At 45.4% G+C, this 27277-nt stretch overlaps 1 protein-coding gene across 1 annotated transcript in view; it reads left to right on the plus strand.

Moving 5' to 3' along the window:
* The window catches only part of LOC138498394 (CD276 antigen-like), a 716033-nt gene that overhangs the window by 215205 nt on the left and 473551 nt on the right, over window positions 1-27277 (plus strand). Inside the window, exon 5 of the mRNA XM_069622166.1 lies at window positions 9771-10157. Coding sequence (XP_069478267.1) covers window positions 9771-10157 — 387 coding nt within the window. The remainder of the gene's footprint in view (window positions 1-9770; window positions 10158-27277) is intronic.

The raw sequence follows: 27277 nt of genomic DNA on the forward strand, positions 1-27277 counted from the left end.
AAACAGGTGCTCCCCTACTCCTCCAGAATCATCAAGGACCACATTGATAGCGTTGCTGCAGCCTTGCTGATTTCTGCAACCACTCCTACGCCACTGGATATCCCCCCCCGCCTCAAGCACTCCCTTGTGCCCCCCTGCAAACTCCTGGATAAACTGGCCTTCTCCCAGCTTACTCTCCACACTGACAGGCCGATTCATGGAAATAATGTGCGCGGAAAAACCGGCGCACGCGTGCGCAAACGTGCGATTCGCAGAGGCACAGAAAAAATCGCAGAAAATCGCACAGAAAACAGCGCACATCCATTCATGGAAGCATGGGCACGAGCAAAAAGTGGGATGTGCGCTGAAAAAGTGCGCGCCGCATGCCAGCGCACAGGTCATCTAACGCTGTGCGATAAAGCCACAGCGATTTCGCACATAGCGCGGCGCACATCCCAAAAGTAGGCGGAAAACGGGGCGTGAATCTCAGAATGGGGAACAACTCGTGAAAATATGGGCGTCACAGGGGAGGTCCAGGAGGCAAGTGCGCGGAACGCCCAGACGCAAGCCTACAACAGGCATTCATGGAATCGAATCGGGTAAAACAGCGCACGGCCAAAGACGCGCACAGGCCCATACCCGTACGCCACAGAAAGCAGGCGGTAGCGTCCCAATACATGTGCGCCAAAATGTGCGCTTAAAAAATACCGTATACACAGCCCAGCGATTGTGCCTGGGGGAGCGTGTGCGTGCATTTCAGGGGTGCGCGAGAAGTTTCACACGCGTTTTGGCTGGGTGCGTGTATTTCAGGGGTGCGCAAGAAGTTTCACATGCGTTTTGGCTGGGTGCGTGTATTTCAGGGGTGCGCGAGAAGATTCACACGCGTTTTGGCTGGGTACGTGTATTTCAGGGGTGCGCGAGAAGTTTCACACGCGTTTTGGCTGGGTGCGTGTATTTCAGGGGTGCGCGAGAAGTGTCACACGCGTCTTGGCTGGGTGCGTGTATTTCAGGAGCCTGCGGGTGGTTTCACACGTGATGGGGCCTGGGGGAGCGGGGTGCGTGTATTTCAGGGGCCTGCGGGTGGTTTCACACGCGATGGGGCCTGGGGGAGCGGGTGCGTGTATTACAGGGGTGCGCGAGAAGTTTTACACGCGTTTTGGCTGGGTGCGTGTATTTCAGGGGCCTGCGGGTGGTTTCACACGCAATGGGGCCTGGGGGAGCGGGGTGCGTGTATTTCAGGGGCCTGCGGGTGGTTTCACACGCGATGGGACCTGGGGGAGCGGGGTGCGTGTATTTCAGGGGCCTGCGGGTGGTTTCACACGCGATGGGGCCTGGGTGAGCGGGGTGCGTGTATTTCAGGGGCCTGCGGGTGGTTTCACACGCGATGGGGCCTGGGGGAGCGGGTGCGTGTATTACAGGGGTGCGCGAGAAGTTTTACACGCGTTTTGGCTGGGTGCGTGTATTTCAGGGGCCTGCGGGTGGTTTCACACGCGATGGGGCCTGGGTGAGCGGGGTGCGTGTATTTCAGGGGCCTGCGGGTGGTTTCACACGCGATGGGGCCTGGGTGAGCGGGGTGCATGTATTTCAGGGGCCTGCGGGTAGTTTCAGACGCGATGGGGCCTGGGTGAGCGGGGTGCGTGTATTTCAGGGGCCTGCGGGTGGTTTCACACGCGATGGGGCCTGGGTGAGCAGGGTGCGTGTATTTCAGGGGCCTGTGGGTGGTTTCACACGCGATGGGGCCTGGGGGAGCGGGCTGCGTGTATTCCAGGGGCCTGCGGGTGGTTCCACACGCGATGGGGCCTGGGGGAGCGGGGTGCGTGTATTTCAGGGGCCTGCGGGTGGTTTCACACGCGATGGGACCTGGGGGGGGAGCGGGGTACCACTCACCGTCTGCCTTGCATGTAGAAGAACGCGTAGCCAACACCCGCTGTGAAGTAATAGCGTGTGAACCCCAACGGATGGAAAACACACGCACCGCACGAAAAGCACGTACAGACAAGCCCTGCCAGGGCAACGCCCGTGCGCGAAACTCCACAGACGCGCTTACGCTGTAAGGGCCTTTGGTCCAATGAAATCGCGTACGCGTGCTGACGCGCTTACGCGCTAAGGGCCTTTCCTCGAATTACACGCAGACGTGCAGGATTTTCACGTGCCAAATCACTCCGTATCAAGCTGGCCACGCGAAAACACACGGAAGACCACGCTCCTTCCCAGAAGGCCATATTACTGCCCCCCAGAGCCCCGAGCACGCTCCCACCTGCCATCTGCTGCTGCCTGACTGACTGCCTGCTGCCCACGTGCCCTGCCATTTGCTGCCTGCACATCAGCCAGGGGTGCAGTAGCTGTGACCACCCCTGCTGGTACCAAAGACTCCCGACTGGAGTACCATCTTGCTCCACAGCCCAGCCCCAGGACCCACTTGCCCACCCACTCCTGCCTCTGGGGTTGCCATGTCGGGCCCACCACCATCTGGCAGCACTGGCAACCCCCAGCCAAAGAGGCAGAGGGGCACCAGCTTCAGTGCCACCAAAGTTGGTGTCCTGGTGGAGCATGTCGTGGGGCATTATGATGCCCTCTTCGGACCAAGACGCGCCAACAGGGAAGGACGGGATAGGATCTGGGCGGACATCGTGACTGCCATCAACGAGGAGGGGGTGGCAGTCCGAACATTCCATCATGTGAAGAAGCGCTGGGATGATTTGAGGTCCAGGACCCTCCTGAAGGCCCGGCGCCTCGTGGAGGGGGGCCGGGGCAGCATCAGTCCCATCCAGCTGAGGGTCCTGGAACGTATAGACCCAGCGCTCCACGCCCAGATCCTTCCGAGGCAGGCCCGTCTGGAGTTGAGCGGTAAGTGGTCAGGCATTGATGTGTGAGACAGGGCATGTTGCAGTGTGCTGGTTGTCTGATACTTGCCTGTATGTGTGACATAGGCCATGTACGTATGTGTGTATGCTGGGACATGATGGTCATGCATGTGAGACCAGTAATGTGTGAACCACATGGTTGGTGCATGTGTTCAACAGCAACATGGGGATCTGTATGCAAAATGGACACATGAAAGCATGCCAGTCTCTGTTCCTGGACATGGGTGGGGGTGAGGGATGGGTGCTGATGGCATGTACATGTATGGTGTCCATGTCTGTGTGTCTGACCTGCGTGTCTGTGACTTGTAAATGCCATGGATGCATGACACATGTCTGTGAGAATGTTCCGAATCACTGATGCAGCCTAGTTATCCTTGTATTCACTGTGTCTGGGGTGTACGAGTCCAGATGGATGGAACTACGGTGAGGTGTGTGCATGTGATAGGCATGAGCCATGATGCATGTGAGTCTCAAGACAACATTGTATGTTTCAAGAGTCCCTCGGACATGTATGCTAATGTCCATAGCATGCGTCATGCCTGTTCCTGCATGTGTTTTGCCTGCACTGACCCATGTGTTGTGGAGGGATGTATGACAGTGCCACTCATCTGCTATTGCTTCCGGTCTAGGGAACCATTGTACAGTACCCTGATGCTTGTGTTCTATGTCTCCCTCTACACAGCGCAAGGTGAAGAAGAGGGCGGAGACGGCGCTGTGGAGCCAAGCGGCGGGGATGCCCCCACGGCTGCAGCGGAAGGGGTGGGTGAGCTCCCACAGGGGCTTGCAACGGCGGAACACGGCGTGGAGACATCCAGGTTGGTGGTTTCCACGGAGGAGGAGGAGGCCGTCACTGAGCCGCACATGGGGCCTGGTGGGGGCATCCCTGCTGGTGCAAGTGGTGCAGTCCAGGGCCAGGGGCAGGAGGCAGCACAGGTCGCCGTGGAGATGCCTGTGCATGTCACTGTCCCTGACACTGTGACTGCACCACCATGCACCAGCAGGGATGCCCCATCCCAGGCGGACACTCTGGCGGCCCTCTCCTCCTCTGTGGAGACTATGCGCCAGTCGTGCTCCATGCCGTCTTCCGGCCCAGATGCCACCAGGGCCCCCTGTGGACCTGCCCCGACCAACGCAGCCAGCTCGGTGGGTATCCCATCCCTGCCACAGTTGGGAGTCGTAGGTCCAGCAGGGGTGGACACCCCAGCAACTGCACCCCAGCAGATGGAGGATGTGCAGGCAGCAGGAGGCAGGGCACAGGCACAGCAGCAGCAGCAGCAGGAAAGTGGGAGCCATGATGGCTCGGGGCCTTCGTCATCGGAGGGGCAGGCATTGGCCGGAGGGCAGGGGGACCCAGGACAGGATGTGTCTTCCGTGTGGCAGCGGTTGGGCCAGCGCATAGATGCGGAGCGGCAGCGGGCGGAAGAGGCGCGGCTCACCATGGTCAGGGCGGAGTTCGCCATGCGTCGGGCGTTGAGGCGGGCTGAGTGCCTCGAGGCATCTCGCAGGGAGTTGGAGGTGGCCATGGCGTCGTCCCTGCGAGACCTCGGGGCCAGGACAGAGTCCCGCCTCCAGGACGTCGACATGGAGTTCGAGGATGCCCTGGCCCACAACATCACGGAGTGAGCCGCAGGACTTGCCCGCTGCCAATGTATATAGTTCTTTAGTGTTAAGTTTCCTTTCCGTTTGTTTTTATTTTTTGGGGCGCATGGACATTGCCCCAACTTCTTGTATATAGTTCTTCTTTAGGTAGGGTTTATTTAGATAGGTTTCATTTCTTGGTTAGGGCACATGGACCCAGGATTTGTTTCTTGTATATAGTTGGACTATGGATTTTGATATATTTTTATTTTCCCACGGATCAATGTTTTTTTTTCATTTGGACACCTTGGATTCATTTATCACAGACTGCGTTTTGGGATAAATTTATTTTAGTTTGCTCTTGGTTCTCTTGTAATGTTTCTTTGGCTCTTCATTTATTCCATGCTGATTTTGGTTGTTCTATTGCATTCTTTTGTTGCTTGTTCTCATTCCATTGTTCTTCTGTTCAATACATTTTTGGTTGATATTTCTATGTGTCATTTTCTCAGTTTGAATTCATGCATTTCATGATGTGTGTTTTATCATTCAAATGCACCCATTGGGTGGGTGTTACCAGATTATGTTGATGTACTTACTTGACATTTGGGATGCATCATGTGCTGGGTATTGCTTTGGGGGGTGGGTGTAATACCTGATGGTGTGTTCGGACTGGGGTGGCGTGGGGGGTGAATTGTGTGGCCTTGTTGGCCATGATTATGGATGGTCATGAGGTGTGGGGGTGCAAGGGGACATGAGTGGGGGCCTGCTGGCAGGTGCCCCACAGTGCTGGGGGATGGGGGTGCTGGGGAACATGAGTTGGACATGGGTGGGGGCCTGCTGGCAGGTGCCCCACAGTGCTGGGGGCTGGGGGTGCTGGGGAACATGAGTTGGACATGGGTGGGGGCCTGCTGGCAGGTGCCCCACAGTGCTGGGGGTTGGGGGTGCTGGGGAACATGAGTTGGACATGGGTGGGGGCCTGCTGGCAGGTGCCCCACAGTGCTGAGGGGTGGGGGTGGTGGGAGACATGGGTGGGGGCCTGCTGCCAGGTGCCCCGCAATTCTGGGGGTGGGGGTGCAAGGGGACATGAGTTGGTGATCATTGGTGCAAGGAGACATGTGCCTTTGCTGGGGGGCATGCCCATGTTGGGTGGGCTGCCTGCGGGACATGACCAGGGATGCAGGGTAGTCCCCTGTGGTGTGGGCTGCCTGCAGGGGCCGTGGAGGGTGTACAGGGAACACCTGGGAGGACCCACACTGGCAAATCACATGTAGGACTCCCCGGCACCCCTGCAATATACGTACCCTGCTGAAATTGCATGTATGACTTTCTGCGCACCCCTGGTAAACACGCACACGCTCCCCCAGGTCAGATCGCGTGTGAAACTACCCGCGAGCCCCTGAAATACACGCACGCAGCCCAATCGCGTGTGGAACTTCTCGCGCACCCCTGAAATACACGCACCCAGCCCATTCGCGTGTAGAATTTCTCGCGCACCCCTGAAATACACGCACCCAGCCCTGACGCGTGTGAAACTTATCGCGCACCCCTGTAATACACGCACCCAGCCCTAACGCGTGTAAAACTTTGCGCGCACCCCTGAAATACACGCGCCCAGGCAAATCGCGTGTAATACTTCTCGCGCACCCCTGAAATACACGCACCCAGCGCTAACGCGTGTGAAACTTCTCGCGCTCCCCTGAAATACACGCACCCAGCCCATTCGCGTGTAGAATTTCTCGCGCACCCCTGAAATACACGCACCCAGCCCTAACACGTGTTAAACTTCTCACGCTCCCCTGTAATACACGCACCCAGCCCATTCGCGTGTAGAATTTCTCGCGCACCCCTGTAATACACGCACCCAGCCCTAATGCGTGTAGAACTTCTAGCGCTCCCCTGAAATACACGCACCCAGCCCATTCGCGTGTAGAATTTCTCGCGCACCCCTGAAATACACGCACCCAGCCCTAACGCGTGTGATACTTCTCGCGCTCCCCTGAAATACACGCACCCAGCCCATACGCGTGTAGAATTTCTCGCGCACCCCTGAAATACACGCACCCAGCCCTAACGCGTGTGAAACTTATCGCGCACCCCTGTAATACACGCACCCAGCCCTAACGCGTGTAAAACTTTGCGCGCACCCCTGAAATACACGCGCCCAGGCAAATCGCGTGTAATACTTCTCGCGCACCCCTGAAATACACGCGCCCAGGCAAATCACGTGTAATACTTCTCGCGCACCCCTGGAATACACGCACCCAGCCCTAACGCGTGTAAAAGTTCTCGCGCTCCCCTGAAATACACGCACCCAGCCCTAACGCGTGTAAGACTTCTCGCTCACCCCTGAAATACACGCACCCAGCCCTAACGCGTGTAATACTTCTCGCGCACCCCTGAGATACACGCACCCAGCCCTGACGCGTGTAAAACTTCTCGCGCACCCCTGTAATACACGCACCCAGCCCTAACGTGTGTAAAACTTCTCGCGCACCCCTGAAATACACGCGCCCAGGCAAATCGCGTGTAAAACTTCTTGCGCACCCCTGGAATACACGCACACAGCCCAAAAGCGTGTGATACTTCTCGCGCACCCCTGAAATCCACGCACCCAGGCCAATCGCGCGTAATACACTTTCCCCGCTTTGGCAGTCCGGTAAACTGGTCAAGGTTTGGCGCAGCCCTTTGCGATGTTTTAGTGATTTTGATGGCTTTTCCTTGTGCGAGGGCGTTCTTGGGGGCGTAACTGGCGCTGCTGCAGGGTCGCTGCGCCACTCTGCGCCACGGCTTGTTTTGGAGGATTAATCCATGAATACAATGTGCGCTGAAATGGATTTTATCGCACGCGGCTGGCGCAGACATTCGCACGGGAACACTCTGCGCCAGCCGCGTGCAATACTTTTGACTGTATTTCCATGAATCGGCCTGTGACTCTGTTGGTTGTCTCCATGACCATTAGTTTGGCTTCCGAGCAGCCGGAGGCATGGACACTGCTCTCCTATACACCCGTGAAGATCTGCTCTTTAATCTTGACTCCAGCCTTCCTGCTGTCCTCATCCCTCTTGACCTTTCCTCTGCTTTTGACATAGTCAATCACGCCATCCTGATCAATCAACTTTGTGAGAACCTGGGCATCACGAATAAGGCCCTGGAGTGGTGGACCTCCTTCCGCCTGGACCGACCTCCCAGGCCCAAGTTGGGTCTTTTCTCTCCACATGTGGTGTTCCCCAGGGCTCGATCCTCTCACCCTGGCTCTTCAATGTCTATTTGGCCCTATCGACCCACCTGATCTCTACCTTCTTGTCTAACTGTCAGTGTTATGCAGATGACACTCAGCTCTCTGGCCAGGAAGCTAGAACCTTCGGCTTTGACCCATTTAAATTTGAGCATTGTGATGCGGTGGGCGTAGGCTGCTCTGGTGGGGCTGGATGATGATGCTTTTGTGATTTCTTCAGAAAAGTATGGCGGGGCATCCTTGGGCAAAAATCTGTGAGTGGTGGAGTGTTTTGAAGAGAATTTGTACATGAATAGGGACCCAGCAGGATTTTTTACTTGCTGCTGTGATATGTTCAGCTTTGGGGATATTCAGTCCTGCTCTGAGTGCATTGTTCTGGATAACCTTCATTTTCTGAATATTGATATCAGTGGTGCCTGCAAAAAGGGCATTGCAATAGTCAAGCCTGGATCCTACGGTGGCTCAGGCTATGGGGGGGGGGGGGCAGCTGTCCGGGGAGAAGAAGGGTCTGGATGTGTTTATTAGCTTAGTCATGTATGCGGCAGAGGAGACAATGGCGCTAACATGCCGTGAGAGAGATAGTGTGCCGTCAAGATATACACCAAGGGTTTTCACAAAAGGATGTAATCAATCTGGATCTTTACGTCGAGTAGTGCTGACTCTGTCCCGTGGCCTGGGCGGAACCCCGACTGACGCATACCCAAGATATGATTGGCTTCAAGGAATCATTGGATTTGCAAGTAGGCTGCTCTATCCAGGATTTTTAGCAAGAAATCCTCGCTCGTGTGAGTTCAAAGGAGACAGATGGTTAGCCTCAATGCATGGTGCAGTGGGAGTAGAATCCCAACCTCGGGGACCTTCCAGGCTGCTTCCTTCCTTGTGTCATATTTCATATGGCCCTGAAAAATCTACCATCAAGCACTCCCGTGTTGCAGTGTCTTTCTAGGTGAGTTTTCCATTGTAGGGCCAACCAATGCCTGTGGCACTGACTTATGTAGTATGTAGGGTTGACCTGTGTTCCGTTTATTAATCATACATTAATAAACAGCAGATGCCATCTTGGGTGCAAGAAATGCCTGACTCAGCATATCTTAAATATTCTATACTTGATCTTTCACTTGAGCCTCTGTGATGTTTACTATGCTGAAGGATATCTATTGTGGGTGACAATTAATCGTTCGTTCGGTAAAGCTTATGCACATTTGTTGTTAGTAGGAGAGCAGGCTCCGACTGGAACATCTAGGTACATGGAGCGATCACAGGCACACTCCCAGAAAAAGGAACCCATGATATCCGATTCTATTAGATGCCTGGCCAAGGTGACAAAATGAAAAACACGTCTGTAAAACTCATTAGCACCCTGGCCAGGGGTGCCAGCCAATCAGGTGGCAAGGAATACAGGCTTGAACTGCTGGTGAAAGCCTGTGTTCAATTCCGCCTGTTGGCCAACTCCCCCTGCCATCATTTTTTTTCTTCATCCCCCCACACTCCTATTCACCTTATTTCGTCTCCAACGGGTGCCACCAACGCCTCCGCTCCTTCCCCTTGCCTCCCGCAGGCTGCCATAGAAAGGGAAGAGGGGCTCTGTATGCCATCTTTGTAAAGACTTTTCCTTCATACACTGGGATGCCACGCATGTCCTTTTTTTAGCAGTCCTTGGATACTGCATTGGAGCCTGGACTGCTAATGGCCTTAAGCCCCCATTGCAAGTGGGTAACTTGGGCTGCCGGGGCATTAACCACTGTTCCAGCCCTTGGAATAAGGGCTTAACGCCACAATAAAATGCTTGGATACTTTAATTGATGAGGCTTAAAAAGCTAGCAAATACGATCTGAATAAAAAATTTGAAAGGCAAATTGATATTTGTTTTGCTAAATTAGTAGTTGCTGGGAAATGGATGTCATGTAGGGAATACTGGCCTCACAGTCATACTATATAATAAAAGACCAGATGTATGTTTGTCCAAAGCCGTCTTGCGCAGTAGAGGCTGCCCAAATGCACAGAATGCTTTGCTAGAGGGAGCTGTTGCCTAAGGATATACAGTGGTCTAATTTGCATTGTTGTACACTAGTTTGGACTTATATGCTTATATACTTACTATTTTTGTCTTTCAGGGGAGCAGGAGAAACTAAAGATGTCCGAGATCAGAGGGCCCAGAGTCTGGACATTGGGAGAACCTGTGCAATTATTGTGTGTTGGGTATCACTGCCCCGAAGGCACTGAGATAAAGTGGACAAAATTGCACAAGGGCCACGAGACCATGATCAACCCCAATCCCATGACTGACTGCCAGGATACAGAGCCACTATTGGGTGAAGAAGGGCACAAAGCTGCGAACTTCAAAGTTAAAGAAAGAAGAGGCTACGTAACTATCAACAGTGCTGTCATCGTCACGCCAACGATGGGTGAGGACGAGGGAGTCGTGTTCAAATGCAGGTTTTTCACCAAAGACTCAAAAAAAATAAATGAAGAGAAAGAATTCAAGGACTTCAAGATTCAGGGTGAGCCTTAACCCTTATGTCGTTCATAGGTTTATGTGCCCACTATTAGTAGGATGCACTTGATTAGAGCAATTGTGCCCTATTTTTTTCTCGTTTCCCTTTGCAGCCAGTAAGAGTCTCCATATTTAAGAGGCTCTTTACAAATATCCCTCTTATGCACATGTTGGTCTCAAGGTGGAGGCATCCCTCCTTGTCCGTCACACCACCATGTGGTTATAGTCATCCCCTTGCCTCCATAGCAGACATTACTGAACCTGAGACAAGGAAATAGTGAACCTGAGTATAGTCATCCCTTCACCACTGTAGCAGACATTATTGACTCTCAGACTTCACCACCGTAGAAGACATTATTGACCCTCAGACAAGAAAATGATGAAGGTGATTATAGTCATCCCTTCACCACTGTAGCAGACATTATTGACCGTCAGATAAGGAAATGATGAAAGTGATTATAGTCATTCCTTCACCACCGTAGCAGACATTATTGACCACAGACAAGGAAATGATGAATGTGATTATAGTCATTTCTTCACCACAGTAACAGACATTACTGACCCTCAGACAAGGAAATGATGAAGGTGATTATAGTCATTGCTTCGCCACCGTAGCAGGCATTATATACCATCAGTTAAGGAAATGATGAAGGTGATTATAGTCATTCCTTCACCACCGTAGCAGACATTATTGACCCTCAGACAAGGAAATGATGAATGTGATTATAGTCATAACTTCACCACCGTAGCAGACATTATTGACCCTCAGACAAGGAAATGATGAATGTCATTATAGTCATTCCTTCACCACCATATCAGACATTATTGACCCTCAGACAAGGAAATGATGAATGTGATTATAGTCATTCCTTCACCACTGTAGCAGACATTTTTGACCTTCAGACAATGAAATTATGACGGTGATTATAGTCATTCCTTCACCACCGTAGCAGACATGATTGGCCCTCAGACAAGGAAATGATGAAGGTGATTATAGTAATTCCTTCACCACTGTAGAAGACATTATTGACCTTCAGACAAGGAAATTATGAAGGTGATTATAGTCATTCCTTCACCACCGTAGCAGACATGATTGGCCCTCAGACAAGGAAATGATGAAGGTGATTATAGTCATTCCTTCACCACCGTAGCAGGCATTATTGAGTCTCAGACAAGGACATGATGAATATGAGTATAGTCATTCCTTCACCACCATAGCAGACATTAATACTCTCAGACAAGGAAATAATGAAAGTGATTATAGTCATTCCTTCACCACCGTAGCAGGCATTATTGACTCGCAGACAAGTAAATGATGAAGGTGATTATGGTCATTTCTTCACCACCGTAGCAGACGTTATTGACCCTCAGAAAAGGAAATGATGAAGGTGATTATAGTGATTCCTTTACCACCATAGCAGTCATTATTGACCCTCAGACAAGGAAATGATTAATGTGATTATAGTCATTCCTTCGCCTCTGTAGCAGACATTATTGACCCTCAGACAAGGAAATGATGTAGGTGATTATAGTCATTCCTTCACCACCGTAGCAGACATTATTGGACCTCAGACAAGGAAATAATGAAAGTGATTACTGTCATTCCTTCACCACCGTAGCAGGCATTATTGACTCTCAGACAAGGACATGAGGAATATGATTATAGTCATTCCTTCACCACCATAGCAGACATTATTGACTCTCAGGGTGATTATAGTCATCCCTTCACCACTGTAGCAGACATTATTGACTCTCAGGCAAGTAATGATGAAGGTGATTATGGTCATTTCTTCACCAACATAGCAGACACTATTGACCCTCAGACAAACACATGATTGAGGTGATCATAGTAATTCCTTCACCACTGTAAGAGACATTATTGACCCTCAGACAAGGAAATGATGAAGGTGATTATAGTCATGCATTCACCACCATAGCAGACATTATTGACCCTCAGACAAGGAAATGATGAAGGTGATTATAGTCATTCCTTCACCACTGTAGCAGACATTATTGACTCTCAGACAAGGAAATGATGAAGGTGATTATAGTCATTCCTTCACCACCTTAGCAGACATTATTGACCCTCAGACAAGGACATGATGAAGGTGATTATAGTCATTCCTTCACCACCGTAGCAGACATTATTGACCCTCAGACAAGGAAATAGTGAAGGTGATTCTAGTCCTTCCTTCACCACCGTAGCAGGCATTATATACCCTGAGACAAGGAAATGATGAAGGTGATTATAGTCATTCCTTCACCACTGTAGAAGACATTATTGACCCTCAGAGAAGGAAATAATAAAGGTGATTATAGTCATTCCTTCACCACCGTAGCAGATATTATTGGCCCTCAGACATGGAAATGATGAATGTGATTATAGTCATTCCTTCACTACCGTAGCAGTCATTATTGACGCTCAGACAAGGAAATGATGAATGTGATTATAGTCATTCCTTCACCACCGTAGCAAGCATTATTGACTCTGAGACAAGGACATGATGAATGTGATGATAGTCATTCCTTCACCACCATATCAGACATTATTGACTCTCAAGGTGATTAAAGTCATCCCTTCACCACCGTAGCAGACATTATTGACCCTCAGACAAGGAAATGATGAAGGTGATTATAGTCATTCCTTCACCACCGTATCAGACATTATTGACTCGCAAGATGATTTTAGTCATCCCTTCACCACCACATCAGTCATTATTGACCCCCAGAAAAGGAAATGATGAAGGTGATTATAGACATTCCTTCACTACCGTAGCAGACATTATTGACCCTCAGACAAGGAAATGATGAATGTGATTATAGTCATTCCTTCACCACTGTAGCAGACATTATTGACCCTCAGACAAGGAAATTATGTAGATGATTATAGTCATTCCTTCACCACCGTAGCAGACATTATTGACCCTCAGACAAGGAAATGATGAAGGTTATTATAGTCATTCCATCACCACAGTAGCAGACATTATTGACCCTCAGAGAAGGAAATGATGAATGTGAGTATAGTCATTCCTTCACCACCGTAGCAAGTATTATTGACTCTCAGACAAGGACATGTTGAATGTGATTATAGTCATTCCTTCACGACCGTAGCAGGCATTATTGACCCTCAGACAGGGAAATGATGAAGGTGATTATAGTCATTCCTTCACCACCATAGCAGTCGTTATTGACCCTCAAACAAGGAAATGATGAAGGTGATTATCGACATTCCTTCACCATCGTAGCATACATTATTGACCCTCAGACAAGGAAATGATGAATGTGATTATAGTAATTCCTAGACCCCCATATCAGACATTATTGACTCTCAATGTGATTAAAGTCATCCCTTCACCACCGTAGCAGACATTATTGACCCTCAGACAAGGAAATGATGAAGGTGATTATAGTCATTCCTTCACCACCGTATCAGACATTATTGACTCTCAAGATGATTATAGTCATCCCTTCACCACCACATCAGTCATTATTGAACCCCAGAAAAGGAAATGATGAAGGTGATTATAGACATTCCTTCACCACAGTAGCAGACATTATTGACCCTCAGACAAGGAAATGATGAATGTGATTATAGTCATTCCTTCACCACTGTAGCAGACATTATTGACCCTCAGACAAGGAAATGATGTAGATGATTATAGTCATTCCTTCACCACCGTAGCAGACATTATTGACCCTCAGACAAGGAAATGATGAAGGTGATTATAGTCATTGCTTCACCACTGTAGCAGGCATTACATACCCTCAGACAAGGAAATGATGAAGGTGATTATAGTCATTCCTTCACCACCGTAGCAGACATTATTGACCCTCAGACAAGGAAATTATGTAGGTTATTATAGTCATTCCTTCACCACAGTAGCAGACATTATTGACCCTCAGACAAGGAAATGATGAATGTGAGTATAGTCATTCCTTCACCACCGTAGCAGACATTATTGACCCTCAGACAAGAAAATGATGACGGTGATTATAATCATTCCGTCACCACCGTAGCAGACATTATTGACCCTCAGACAAGGAAATGATGAAGGTGATTATAGTCATTGCGTCACCACCGTAGCAGGCATTACATACCCTCAGACAAGGAAATGATGAAGGTGATTATAGTCATTCCTTCACCACGGTAGCAGACATTATTGACCCTCAGACAAGGAAATGATGAAGGTTATTATAGTCATTCCTTCACCACAGTAGCAGACATTATTGACCCTCAGACAAGGAAATGATGAATGTGAGTATAGTCATTCCTTCACCACCGTAGCAGACATTATTGACCCTCAGACAAGAAAATGATGACGGTGTTTATAGTCATTCCGTCACCACCGTAGCAGACATTATTGACCCTCAGACAAGGAAATGATGAAGGTGATTATAGTCATCCATTCACCACCGTAGCAGATATTATTGACTCTCATACAAGTAAAAGATGAAGGTGATTATGGTAATTTCTTCACCAACATAGCATACACTATTGACCCTCAGACAAAGACATGATGAAGGTGATTATAGTCATTCGTTCACCACTGTAGCAGACATTATTGACACTCAGACAAGGAAATGATGAAGGTGATTATAGTCATTGCTTCACCACCATAGCAGGCATTATATACCCTCAGACAAAGAAACGATTAAGGTGATTATAGTCAATCCTTCACCAACGTAGCAGACATTATTGACCCACAGTTAAGGAAATAATGAATGTGATTATAGTCATTCCTTCACCACTGTAGCAGACATTGTTGACCCTCAGACAAGGAAATGATGAAGGTGATTATAGTCATTCCTTCACCACCGTAGCAGACATTCTTGACCCTCAGACAAGGAAATGATGAAGGTGATTATAGTCATTGCTTCACCACCATAGCAGGCATTATATACCCTCAGACAAAGAAACAATGAAGGTGATTATAGTCAATCCTTCACCAATGTAGCAGACATTATTGACCCACAGTTAAGGAAATGATGAATGTGATTATAGTCATTCCTTCACCACTGTAGCGGACATTGTTGACCCTCAGACAAGGAAATGATGAAGGTGATTATAGTCATTCCTTCACCACCATAGCAGACATTAATGAAACTCAGACAAGGAAATGATGAAGGTGATTATAGTCATTCATTTACCACCGTAGCAGTCATTATTGACTCTAAGACAAGGACATGATGAATGTGATTATAGTCATTCCTTCACCACCATAGGAGGCATTATTGACCCTCAGACAAGGAAAAAATGAAGGTGATTATAATCATTCCTTCACCACCATAGCAGACATTATTGACCCTCAGACAAGGAAATGATGAAGGTGATTATAGTCATAGCTTCACCACCGTAGCAGGCATTATATACCCTCAGACAAAGACATGATGAAGGTGATTATAGTCATTCCTTCACCAAGGTAGTAGACATTATTGACTCACAGATAAGGAAATGATGAATGTGATTACAGTCATTCCTTCACCACTGTATCAGACATTGTTGACCCTCAGACAAAGAAATGATGAAGGTGATTATAGTCATTCCTTCACCACCATAGCAGACATTATTGAAACTCAGACAATGAAATGATGAAGGTGATTATAGTCATTCCTTCACCACCGTAGCAGGCATTATTGACTCTCAGACAAGGACATGATGAATGTAATTATAGTCATTCCTTCACCACCGTAGGAGGCATTATTGACCCTCAGACAAGGAAATGATGAAGGTGATTATAGTCATTCCTTCACCACTGTAGCAGACATTATTGACCCTCAGACAAGGAAATAGTGAAGGTGATTCTAGTCCTTCCTTCACCACTGTAGCAGGCATTATATACCCTGAGACAAGGAAATGATGAATGTGATTATAGTCATTCCTTCACTACCGTAGCAGTCATTATTGACGCTCAGACAAGGAAATGATGAATGTGATTATCGTCATTCCTTCACCACCGTAACAAGCATTATTAACTCTCAGACAAGGACATGATGACTGTGATGATAGTCATTCCTTCACCACCGTAGCAGTCATTATTGATGCTCAGACAAGGAAATGATGAATGTGATTATCGTCATTCCTTCACTACCGTAGCAGTCATTATTGACGCTCAGACAAGGAAATGATGAATGCGATTATCGTCATTCCTTCACCACCGTAACAAGCATTATTGACTCTCACACAAGGACATGATGAATGTGATGATAGTCATTCCTTCACCACCGTATCAGACATTATTGACTCTCAAGGTGATTAAAGTCATCCCTTCACCACCGTAGCAGACATTATTGACCCTCAGACAAGGAAATGATGAAGGTGATTATAGTCATTCCTTCACCACTGTATCAGACATTATTGACTCACAAGATGATTATAGTCATCCCTTCACCACCACATCACTCGTTATTGACCCCCAGACAAGGAAATGATGAAGGTGTGTATAGTCATCCCTTCACCACCATAGCAGTCGTTATTGACCCTCAGACAAGGAAATGATGAAGGTGATTATAGACATTCCTTCACCAACGTAGCATACATTATTGACCCTCAGACAAGGAAATGATGAATGTGATTATAGTAATTCCTACACCACCATATCAGACATTATTGACACTCAGACAAGGAAATGATGAATGTGATTATAGTCATTCCTACACCACCGTATCAGACATTATTGGCTCTCAAGATGATTATAGTCATTCCTTCACCACCATAGCAGACATTCATGAAACTCAGACAAGGAAATGATGAAGGTGATTATAGTCATTCATTCACCACTGTCGAAGACATTATTGACCCTCAGAGAAGGAAATGATGACGGTGATTATAGTCATTCCTTCACCACCATAGCAGACATTATTGACACTCAGACAAGGAAATGATGAATGTGATTATAGTCATTCCTTCACTACCGTAGCAGTCATTATTGACGCTCAGACAAGGAAATGATGAATGTGATTATCGTCATTCCTTCACCACCGTAACAAGCATTATTGACTCTCAGACAAGGACATGATGAATGTGATGATAGTCATTCCTTCACCACCGTATCAGACATTATTGACTCTCAAGGTGTGCATAGTCATCCCTTCACCACCATAGCAGTTGTTATTGACCCTCAGACAAGGAAATGATGAAGGTGATTATAGATATTCCTTCACCACCGTAGCATACATTATTGACCCTCAGACAAGGAAATGATGAATGTGATTATAGTAATTCCTACACCACCATATCAGACATTATTGACTCTCAAGGTGATTAAAGTCATCCCTTCACCACCGTAGCAGACATTATTGACCCGCAGACAAGGAAATGATGAAGGTGATTATAGTCATTCCTTCACCACCGTTTCAGACATTATTGGCCCTCAAGATGATTATAGTCATCCCTTCACCACCACATCAGTCGTTATTGACCCCCAGACAAGGAAATAATGAAGGTGATTATAGTCATTCAATCGCCACTGTAGCAGACATTATTGACCCTCAGACAAGGAAATGATGAATGTGATTATAGTCATTCCTTCACCACTGTAGCAGACATTATTGACCCTCAGACAAGGAAATTATGTAGATGATTATAGTCATTCCTTCACCACCATAGCAGACATTATTGACCCTCAGACAAGGAAATGATGAAGGTGATTATAGTCATTCCTTTACCACTGTAGCAGACATTATTGACCCTCAGACAAGGAAATGATGAATGTGATTATAGTCATTCCTTCACCACTGTAGCAGACATTATTGACCCTCAGACAAGGCAATTATGTAGATGATTATAGTCATTCCTTCACCACCGTAGCAGGCATTATTGACTCTCAGACAGGGACATGATGAAGCTGATTATAGTCATTCCTTCACCACCATAGCAGACATTATTGAAACTCAGACAAGGAAATGATGAAGGTGATTCTAGTCCTTCCTTCACCACTGTAGCAGGCATTATATACCCTCAGACAAAGACATGACGAAGGTGATTATAGTCATTCCTTCACCAAGGTAGTAGACATTATTGACTCACAGATAAGGAAATGATGAATGTGATTATAGTCATTCCTTCACCACTGTAGCAGATATTGTTGACCCTCAGACAAGGAAATGATGAAGGTGATTATAGTCATTCCTTCACCACCATAGCAGACATTATTGAAACTCAGACAAGGAAATGATGAAGGTGATTATAGTCATTCCTTCACCACCGTAGCAGGCATTATTGACTCTCAGACAGGGACATGATGAAGGTGATTATAGTCATTCCTTCACTACCATAGCAGGCATTATTGACCCTCAGACAAGGAAATGATGAAGGTGATTATAGTCATTCCTTCACCACCATAGCAGACATTATTGAAACTCAGACAAGGAAATGATGAAGGTGATTATAGTCATTCCTTCACCACTGTCGAAGACATTATTGACCCTCAGAGAAGGAAATGATGAAGGTGATTATAGTCATTCCTTCACCACCGTAGCAGACATTATTGACACTCAGACAAGGAAATGATGAATGTGATTATAGTCATTCCTTCACTACCATAGCAGTCATTATTGACGCTCAGACAAGGAAATGATGAATGTGATTATAGTCATTCCTTCACCACCGTAGCAAGCATTATTGACTCTCAGACAAGGACATGATGAATGTGATGATAGTCATTCCTTCACCACCGTATCAGACATTATTGACTCTCAAGGTGTGTATAGTCATCCCTTCACCACCATAGCAGTCGTTATTGACCCTCAGACAAGGAAATGATGAAGCTGATTATAGACATTCCTTCACCACCGTTGCATACATATTGACCCTCAGACAAGGAAATGATGAATGTGATTATAGTAATTCCTACACCACCATATCAGACATTATTGACTCTCAAGGTGATCAAAGTCATCCCTTCACCACCGTAGCAGACATTATTGACCCTCAGACAAGGAAATGATGAAGGTCATTATAGTCATTCCTTCACCACCGTATCAGACATTATTGACTCTCTAGATGATTATAGTCATCCCTTCACCACCACATCAGTCTTTATTGACCCCCAGACAAGAAAATGATGAATGTGATTATAGTCATTCCTTCACCACTGTAGCAGACATTATTGACCGACATTATTAACCCTCAGACAAGGAAATGATGAATGTGATTATAGACATTCCTTCACCACCGTAGCATACATTATTGACCCTCAGACAAGGTAATGATGAATGTGATTATAGTAATTCCTACACTACCATATCAGACATTATTGACTCTCAAGGTGATTAAAGTCATCCCTTCACCACCGTAGCAGACATTATTGACCCTCAGACAAGGAAATGATGAAGGTGATTATAGTAATTCCTTCACCACCGTATCAGACATTATTGACTCTTAAGATGATTATAGTCATCCCTTCACCACCACATCAGTCGTTATTGACCCCCAGACAAGGAAATGATGAAGGTGATTATAGTCATTCCTTCACCACTGTAGCAGACATTATTGACCCTCAGACAAGGAAATTATGTAGATGATTGTAGTCATTCCTTCACCACCATATCAGACATTATTGACCCTCAGACAAGGAAATGATGAAGGTGATTATAGTCATTCCTTCACCACCATAGCAGACATTCATGAAACTCAGACAAGGAAATGATGAAGGTGATTATAGTCATTCCTTCACCACTGTCGAAGACATTATTGACCCTCAGAGAAGGAAATGATGAAGGTGATTATAGTCATTCCTTCACCACCATAGCAGACATTATTGACACTCAGACAAGGAAATGATGAATGTGATTATAGTCATTCCTTCACTACCGTAGCAGTCATTATTGACGCTCAGACAAGGAAATGATGAATGTGATTATCGTCATTCCTTCACCACCGTAACAAGCATTATTGACTCTCAGACAAGGACATGATGAATGTGATGATAGTCATTCCTTCACCACCGTATCAGACATTATTGACTCTCAAGGTGTGTATAGTCATCCCTTCACCACCATAGCAGTCGTTATTGACCCTCAGACAAGGAAATGATGAAGGTGATTATAGACATTCCTTCACCACCGTAGCATACATTATTGACCCTCAGACAAGGAAATGATGAATGTGATTATAGAAATTCCTACACCACCATATCAGACATTATTGACTCTCAAGGTGATTAAAGTCATCCCTTTACCACCGTAGCACACATTATTGACCCTCAGACAAGGAAATGATGAAGGTGATTATAGTCATTCCTTCACCACCGTTTCAGACATTATTGGCTCTCAAGATGATTATAGTCATCCCTTCACCACCACATCAGTCGTTATTGACCCCCAGACAAGGAAATGATGAAGGTGATTATAGTCATTCAATCGCCACTGTAGCAGACATTATTGACCCTCAGACAAGGAAATGATGAATGTGATTATAGTCATTCCTTCACCACTGTAGCAGACATTATTGACCCTCAGTCAAGGAAATTATGTAGATGATTATAGTCATTCCTTCACCACCATATCAGACATTATTGACCCTCAGACAAGGAAATGATGAAGGTGATTATAGTCATTCCTTCACCACCATAGCAGACATTCATGAAACTCAGACAAGGAAATGATGAAGGTGATTATAGTCATTCCTTCTCCACTGTCGAAGACATTATTGACCCTCAGAGAAGGAAATGATGAAGGTGATTATAGTCATTCTTTCACCACCATAGCAGACATTATTGACACTCAGACAAGGAAATGATGAATGTGATTATCGTCATTCCTTCACTACCGTAGCAGTCATTATTGACGCTCAGACAAGGAAATGATGAATGTGATTATCGTCATTCCTTCACCACTGTAGCAGACATTATTGACCCTCAGACAAGGAAATGATGAATGTGATTATAGTCATTCCTTCACCACTGTAGCAGACATTATTGACCCTCAGACAAGGAAATTATGTAGATGATTATAGCCATTCCTTCACCACCGTAGCAGACATTATTGACCCTCAGACAAGTAAATGATGAAGGTGATTATAGTCATTGCTTCACCACCGTTGCAGGCATTATATACCCTCAGACAAGGAAATGATGAAGGTGATTATAGTCATTCCTTCACCACCGTAGCAGACATTATTCACCCTCAGACAAGGAAATGATGAAGGTTATTTTAGTCATTCCTTCACCACAGTAGCAGACATTATTGACCCTCAGACAAGGAAATGATGAATGTGAGTATAGTCATTCCTTCACCACCGTAGCAGACATTATTGACCCTCAGACAAGAAAATGATGACGGTGATTATAGTCATTCCGTCACCACCGTAGCAGACATTATTGACACTCAGACAAGGAAATGATGAAGGTGATTATAGTCATTCCTTCACCACCGTAGCAGACATTATTGACCCTCAGACAAGGAAATGATGAAGGTGATTATAGTCATTCCTTCACCACTGTAGCAAGTATTATTGACTATCAGTCAATGACATGTTGAATGTGATTATAGTCATTCCTTCACGATCGTAGCAGGCATTATTTACCCTCAGACAAGGAAATTATGAAGGTGATTATAGTCATTCCTTCACCATCATATCAGACATTATTGATTCTCAAGGTGTTTATAGTCATCGCTTCACCACCGTAGCAGTCATTATTGACCCTCAGACAAGGAAAAGATGAAGGGGATTATAGACATTCCTTCACCACCATAGCAGACATTATTGACCCTCAGACAAGGAAATGATGAAGGTGATTATAGTCATTCCTTCACCACCGTAACAAGCATTATTGACTCTCACACAAGGACATGATGAATGTGATGATAGTCATTCCTTCACCACCGTATCAGACATTATTGACTCTCAAGGTGATTAAAGTCATCCCTTCACCACCGTAGCAGACATTATTGACCCTCAGACAAGGAAATGATGAAGGTGATTATAGTCATTCCTTCACCACTGTATCAGACATTATTGACTCACAAGATGATTATAGTCATCCCTTCACCACCACATCACTCGTTATTGACCCCCAGACAAGGAAATGATGAAGGTGTGTATAGTCATCCCTTCACCACCATAGCAGTCGTTATTGACCCTCAGACAAAGAAATGATGAAGGTGATTATAGACATTCCTTCACCACCGTAGCATACATTATTGACCCTCAGACAAGGAAATGATGAATGTGATTATAGTAATTCCTACACTACCATCTCAGACATTATTGACTCTCAAGGTGATTAAAGTCATCCCTTCACCACCGTAGCAGACATTATTGACCCTCAGACAAGTAAATGATGAAGGTGTTTATAGTCATTCCTTCACCACCGTATCAGACATTATTGACTCTTAAGATGATTATAATCATCCCTTCACCACCACATCAGTCGTTATTGACCCCCAGACAAGGAAATGATGAAGGTGATTATAGTCATTCCTTTACCACTGTAGCAGACATTATTGACCCTCAGACAAGGGAATTATGTAGATGATTATAGTCATTCCTTCACCACCATATCAGACATTATTGACCCTCAGACAAGGAAATGATGAAGGTGATTATAGTCATTCCTTCACCACCATAGCAGACATTCATGAAACTCAGACAAGGAAATGATGAAGGTGATTATATAGTCATTCCTTCACCACTGTCGAAAACATTATTGACCCTCAGAGAAGGAAATGATGAAGGTGATTATAGTCATTCCTTCACCACCATAGCAGACATTATTGACACTCAGACAAGGAAATGATGAATGTGATTATAGTCATTCCTTCACTACCGTAGCAGTCATTATTGACGCTCAGACAAGGAAATGATGAATGTGATTATCGTCATTCCTTCACCACCGTAACAAGCATTATTGACTCTCAGACAAGGACATGATGAATGTGATGATAGTCATTCCTTCACCACCGTATCAGACATTATTGACTCTCAAGGTGTGCATAGTCATCCCTTCACCACCATAGCAGTCGTTATTGACCCTCAGACAAGGAAATGATGAAGGTGATTATAGACATTCCTTCACCACCGTAGCATACATTATTGACCCTCAGACAAGGAAATGATGAATGTGATTATAGTAATTCCTACACCACCATATCAGACATTATTGACTCTCAAGGTGATTAAAGTCATCCCTTCACCACCGTAGCAGACATTATTGACCCTCAGACAAGGAAATGATGAAGGTGATTATAGTCATTCCTTCACCACCGTTTCAGACATTATTGGCTCTCAAGATGATTATAGTCATCCCTTCACCACCACATCAGTCGTTATTGACCCCCAGACAAGGAAATGAAGAAGGTGATTATAGTCATTCAATCGCCACTGTAGCAGACATTATTGACCCTCAGACAAGGAAATGATGAATGTGATTATAGTCATTCCTTCACCACTGTAGCAGACATTATTGACCCTCAGACAAGGAAATTATTTAGATGATTATAGTCATTCCTTCACCACCATAGCAGACATTATTGACCCTCAGACAAGGAAATGATGAAGGTGATTATAGTCATTCCTTCACCACCATAGCAGACATTAATGAAACTCAGACAAGGAAATGATGAAGGTGATTATAGTCATTCCTTTACCACTGTAGCAGACATTATTGACCCTCAGACAAGGAAATGATGAATGTGATTATAGTCATTCCTTCACCACTGTAGCAGACATTATTGACCCTCAGACAAGGAAATTATGTAGATGATTATAGTCATTCCTTCACCACCGTAGCAGGCATTATTGACTCTCAGACAGGGACATGATGAAGCTGATTATAGTCATTCCTTCACCACCATAGCAGACATTATTGAAACTCAGACAAGGAAATGATGGGGTGATTCTAGTCCTTCCTTCACCACTGTAGCAGGCATTATATACCCTCAGACAAAGACATGACGAAGGTGATTATAGTCATTCCTTCACCAAGGTAGTAGACATTATTGACTCACAGATAAGGAAATGATGAATGTGATTATAGTCATTCCTTCACCACTGTAGCAGATATTGTTGACCCTCAGACAAGGAAATGATGAAGGTGATTATAGTCATTCCTTCACCACCATAGCAGACATTATTAAAACTCAGACAAGGAAATGATAAAGGTGATTATAGTCATTCCTTCACCACCATAGCAGGCATTATTGACTCTCAGACAGGGACATGATGAAGGTGATTATAGTCATTCCTTCACCACCATAGCAGGCATAATTGACCCTCAGACAAGGAAATGATGAAGGTGATTATAGTCATTCCTTCACCACCATAGCAGACATTATTGAAACTCAGACAAGGAAATGATGAAGGTGATTATAGTCATTCCTTCACCACTGTCGAAGACATTATTGACCCTCAGAGAAGGAAATGATGAAGGTGATTATAGTCATTCCTTCACCACCGTAGCAGACATTATTGACACTCAGACAAGGAAATGATGAATGTGATTATAGTCATTCCTTCACTACCGTAGCAGTCATTATTGACGCTCAGACAAGGAAATGATGAATGTGATTATAGTCATTCCTTCACCACTGTAGCAAGCATTATTGACTCTCAGACAAGGACATGATGAACGTGATGATAGTCATTCCTTCACCACCGTATCAGACATTATTGACTCTCAAGGTGTGTATAGTCATCCCTTCACCACCATAGCAGTCGTTATTGACCCTCAGACAAGGAAATGATGAAGGTCATTATAGTCATTCCTTCACCACCGTATCAGACATTATTGACTCTCAAGATGATTAAAGTCATCCCTTCACCACCACATCAGTCTTTATTGACCCCCAGACAAGGAAATGATGAATGTGATTATAGTCATTCCTTCACCACTGTAGCAGACATTATTGACCGACATTATTGACCATCAGACAAGGAAATTATGTAGATGATTATAGTCATTACTTCACCACCATAGCAGACATTATTGACCCTCAGACAAGGAAATGATGAAAGTGAGTATAGTCATTCCTTCACCACCATAGCAGATATTGTGGACCCTCAGACAAGGAAATGATGAAAGTGATTATAGTCATTCCTTCACCACTGTAGCAGATATTGTGGACCCTCAGACAAGGAAATGATGAAGGTGATTATGGACATTTCTTCACCACCGTAGCAGACGTTATTGACCCTCAGACAAGGAAATGATTCATGTGATTATAGTCATTCCTTCACCACTGTAGCAGACATTACTGACCCTCAGACAAAGAAATGATGAAGGTGATTATAGTCATTCCTTCACCACCGTAGCAGACATTATTGACGCTCAGACATGGAAGTGATGAATGTGATTATAGTCATTCCTTCACCACCGTAGAAAGCATTATTGACTCTCAGACAAGGACATGATGAATGTGATGATATTCATTCCTTCACCACCGTATCAGACATTATTTACTCTCAAGGTGTGTATAGTCATCCCTTCACCACCATAGCAGTCGTTATTGACCCTCAGACAAGGAAATGATGAAGGTGATTATAGACATTCCTTCACCACCGTAGCATACATTATCGACCCTCAGACAAGGAAATGATGAATCTGATTATAGTAATTCCTACACCATCATATCAGACATTATTGACTCTCAAGGTGATTAAAGTCATCCCTTCACCACCGTAGCAGACATTATTGACCCTCAGACAAGGAAATGATGAAGGTGATTATAGTCATTCCTTCACCACCGTATCAGACATTATTGACTCTCAAGATGATTATAGTCATCCCTTCACCACCTCATCAGTCATTATTGACCCCCAGACAAGGAAATGATGAAGGTGATTATAGTAATTCCTTCACCACTGTAGCAGACATTATTGACCCTCAGACAAGGAAATGATGAATGTGATTATAGTCATTCCTTCACCACTGTAGCAGACATTATTGACCCTCAGACAAGGAAATTATGTAGATGATTATAGTCATTCATTCACCACCGTAGCAGACATTATTGACCCTCAGACAAGTAAATGATGAAGGTGATTATAGTCATTGCTTCACCACCGTTGCAGGCATTACATACCCTCAGACAAGGAAATGGTGAAGGTGATTATAGTCATTCCTTCACCACCGTAGCAGACATTATTCACCCTCAGACAAGGAAATGATGAAGGTTATTTTAGTCATTCCTTCACCACAGTAGCAGACATTATTGACCCTCAGACAAGGAAATGATGAATGTGAGTATAGTCATTCCTTCACCACCGTAGCAGACATTATTGACCCTCAGACAAGAAAATGATGACGGTGATTATAGTCATTCCGTCACCACCGTAGCAGACATTATTGACACTCAGACAAGGAAATGATGAAGGTGATTATAGTCATTCCTTCACCACCGTAGCAGACATTATTGACCCTCAGACAAGGAAATGATGAAGGTGATTATAGTCATTCCTTCACCACTGTAGCAAGTATTATTGACTATCAGTCAATGACATGTTGAATGTGATTATAGTCATTCCTTCACGATCGTAGCAGGCATTATTTACCCTCAGACAAGGAAATTATGAAGGTGATTATAGTCATTCCTTCACCATCATATCAGACATTATTGATTCTCAAGGTGTTTATAGTCATCGCTTCACCACCGTAGCAGTCATTATTGACCCTCAGACAAGGAAAAGATGAAGGGGATTATAGACATTCCTTCACCACCATAGCAGACATTATTGACCCTCAGACAAGGAAATGATGAAGGTGATTATAGTCATTCCTTCACCACCGTAACAAGCATTATTGACTCTCACACAAGGACATGATGAATGTGATGATAGTCATTCCTTCACCACCGTATCAGACATTATTGACTCTCAAGGTGATTAAAGTCATCCCTTCACCACCGTAGCAGACATTATTGACCCTCAGACAAGGAAATGATGAAGGTGATTATAGTCATTCCTTCACCACTGTATCAGACATTATTGACTCACAAGATGATTATAGTCATCCCTTCACCACCACATCACTCGTTATTGACCCCCAGACAAGGAAATGATGAAGGTGTGTATAGTCATCCCTTCACCACCATAGCAGTCGTTATTGACCCTCAGACAAAGAAATGATGAAGGTGATTATAGACATTCCTTCACCACCGTAGCATACATTATTGACCCTCAGACAAGGAAAT

The sequence above is a fragment of the Ambystoma mexicanum genome, chromosome 5q, assembly GCF_040938575.1.
Source record: "Ambystoma mexicanum isolate Mex_15411 chromosome 5q, UKY_AmexF1_1, whole genome shotgun sequence".
Lineage (NCBI taxonomy): Eukaryota > Metazoa > Chordata > Amphibia > Caudata > Ambystomatidae > Ambystoma > Ambystoma mexicanum.